Source organism: Limulus polyphemus, unplaced genomic scaffold, assembly GCF_000517525.1.
Source record: "Limulus polyphemus unplaced genomic scaffold, Limulus_polyphemus-2.1.2 Scaffold3476, whole genome shotgun sequence".
NCBI lineage: Eukaryota > Metazoa > Arthropoda > Merostomata > Xiphosura > Limulidae > Limulus > Limulus polyphemus.
Window position 1 is genome coordinate 91255 of NW_013669086.1, and position 2831 is coordinate 94085.

Consider the following 2831-nt stretch of genomic DNA (forward strand, 5'->3'; position numbering starts at 1 on the left):
CTTATAACAGGCTTTGTCAGTAACTTTTATAACAGCATCTGTTCCTAATTCTCAAGGCTTATAACAGCTGTCTCTAATTCTCAAGGCTTATAACAGGTTTGTCAGTAAATTTTATAACAGCATCTGTTCCTAATTCTCAAGGCTTATAACAGCATCTGTTACTAATTCTCAAGGCTTATAACAGCTGTCTCCAATTCTCAAGGCTTATAACAGGTTTTGTCAGTAACTTTTATAACAGCATCTGTTCCTAATTCTGAAGGCTTATAACAGCATCTGTTCTAATTCTCAAGGCTTATAACATGATTTGTTGGTAACTTTTATAGCATCTGTTCCTAATTCTCAAGGCTTATAACAGCATCTGTTCCTAATTCTCAAGGCTTATAACAGCATCTGTTACTAATTCTCAAGGCTTATAACAGCATCTGTTACTAATTTTCAAGGCTTATAACAGGGTTTGTCAGTAACTTTTATAACAGCATCTGTTCCTAATTCTCAAGGCTTATAACAGGTTTTGTCAGTAACTTTTATAACAGCATCTGTTCCTAATTCTCAAGGCTTATAACAGGTTTTGTCAGTAACTTTTATAACAGCATCTGTTCCTAATTCTCAAGGCTTATAACAGGGTTTGTCAGTAACTTTTATAACAGCATCTGTTCCTAATCCTCACATACCATGATGGAATTTTTCAGTATGTTTTATAACCCCATTTCTGATTCTATGTTACATAAATAAAACTTTCCATATACACAGATTTTATTTTCCAAAGAAATAAATGTGAAAAAATAATTTCACCCAAATAAAAAAAACTTGAATTTAATGGACTTGTTTGATAGAAAATCAAATCAATTATTAATTACTAGTTATTCATATTTTTTTATACAAGTTGTACACTATTTTTGTAGCATCATTATTGATTGAAATAATTTAAATGTTACAAATTTAAGAAGAAGAAAAATACTTTTAGTAAAAATTACAATAGAATATTACTGTTTTTAATAAGATCTCTGTAATGGTATTTACGAGTCTGAATAACTATACATAGATATGTTTATTAAAACTGAATTAAAAAATACTCTACATATGAAATAGTCTTTTTTTTTTTAAGAATTCCACATGGCAATAACTATATGACTAATATCTAATTAATATTTTGTTCGTTAAAAAGATAAAATATTTTGTACGTGTTAATCTATTCATCACCAAGAAGTATTAAAACCTTTTACTTTCCCCCCTGTAGATGTGTACTATGGAGGAGAAGCCATATCGGTAGACCAGCCTCAATCATTTACGTGTCCATACTGTGGGAAACTAGGGTTTACAGAAGGAACGTTACAGGAACATGTCTCCTCAGATCACTCTGATAGCTCATTTGAAGTGGTGCGTTTTTATGCATTTTAACACAAACCAATTCACGTTATCAGAATTTTCTCTTAAAAGCACATAAATAAGGAATATGTAAATGAAAACAAAAATGTTTCTTTATAAAGCAGTTTTCTGTACCCATTGTAGAATTGCTTGGAGTTAAGTGGAGATTGTATATATATATATTTGATAACTGGAATGTTTCCTGAGATTATAAGATCAACCTATAATTTTTCAGTACATTTTGTTTTAACATGGAAATACATCCCAGATTTTTGAACAAGATGTATTCTTTCATTACTGAACATTTTATCTTATCCACTAAACCAACCTTTCTGTTAAATCCTGTGGTTTATATATTTGTCATTACACCCTGCTCCATGTACACGCAGTGTCTACATACAAAACAAGTAAATACCATTAATGGTAGCTGAGGCCCCCAGTGGCACAGCAATATGTCTGCGGACTTACGTCGCTAGAATCCGGGTTTTGATACCCGTGGTGAGCGGAGCACAGATAGCCCATTGTGTAGCTTTGTGCTTAATTACAAACAAATAAATGGTAGCTGAGAAACTACAACCCCTTTTTAGCTCTTTCAGCACGGGCTCGGTCCCCGGGACCGACCTCATAACCATTTTGGGCTTGTTATACTTTTCATGCTATAACTTTTAAATTAGTAAATGTATGTTAACGAAATTTGGCAGTTTATCAGTAAACATTACAATGGTTTCATACGCAAAATATCTAATTTTTTTTATTAAGTCTTAAGGTTTGTTAAGCAGTGTTTTTCTCATGCTTGTTTTCTTTTCGCATGTTGCCTATCCGATATGCAAAGTAATTTTCATTTTAAGAATAAAAATATTTTTATGCATCAGGAAATTTTCAAATTTCACATGCAAAATCTTTATAATTGTCCAGATATCTATCAAATGTTTCTTAAGAAAAAACTTTATATTTTATCTGTTATTTTCACTGACAAATCTCTAATGATGCTTGGAGACAGCTTGAATGGGTAATGAAGAAAACTTTAATATAAGTTTAACATAACAGCAAATGTACAAGGTTTTGTCATCATCAGTTACGAAACATTGTACATTTGCTGTTATGTTAAACTTATATTAAAGTTTTTCTTCATCACCCATTCAAGCCATCCCCAAGCATTATTAGTCTCAAAGTGGGTTCCTCGTCATCGAATAACATATCTCTGTACGGGTTCGGTAGATTTGACTGATCTTGTAAAATTAGGAAGTAAATATAAATCATGCCTCTTTCATTCTAGAATGACAACAAAGTATGACACAAAAACATAGATAGCTTAAATATCATAACATTATATATTTATTATTTTTATTACATTAACCTTTCAGCCGTGCCTGGCTAACAACACAGAAGTTACAATAACGTGGAACACGTGCACTCATGTTACCGTATCCAATAATATAAACTGACCTTTAGTCTTTAACAAAGTG

At 31.5% G+C, this 2831-nt stretch overlaps 1 protein-coding gene across 1 annotated transcript in view; it reads left to right on the forward strand.

Annotated features, from left to right (window-relative positions):
• Nucleotides 1-2831, forward strand: part of LOC106469422 (E3 ubiquitin-protein ligase KCMF1-like) — an 18876-nt gene that overhangs the window by 9006 nt on the left and 7039 nt on the right. Inside the window, exon 3 of the mRNA XM_013929915.2 lies at nucleotides 1238-1377. Coding sequence (XP_013785369.2) covers nucleotides 1238-1377 — 140 coding nt within the window. The remainder of the gene's footprint in view (nucleotides 1-1237; nucleotides 1378-2831) is intronic.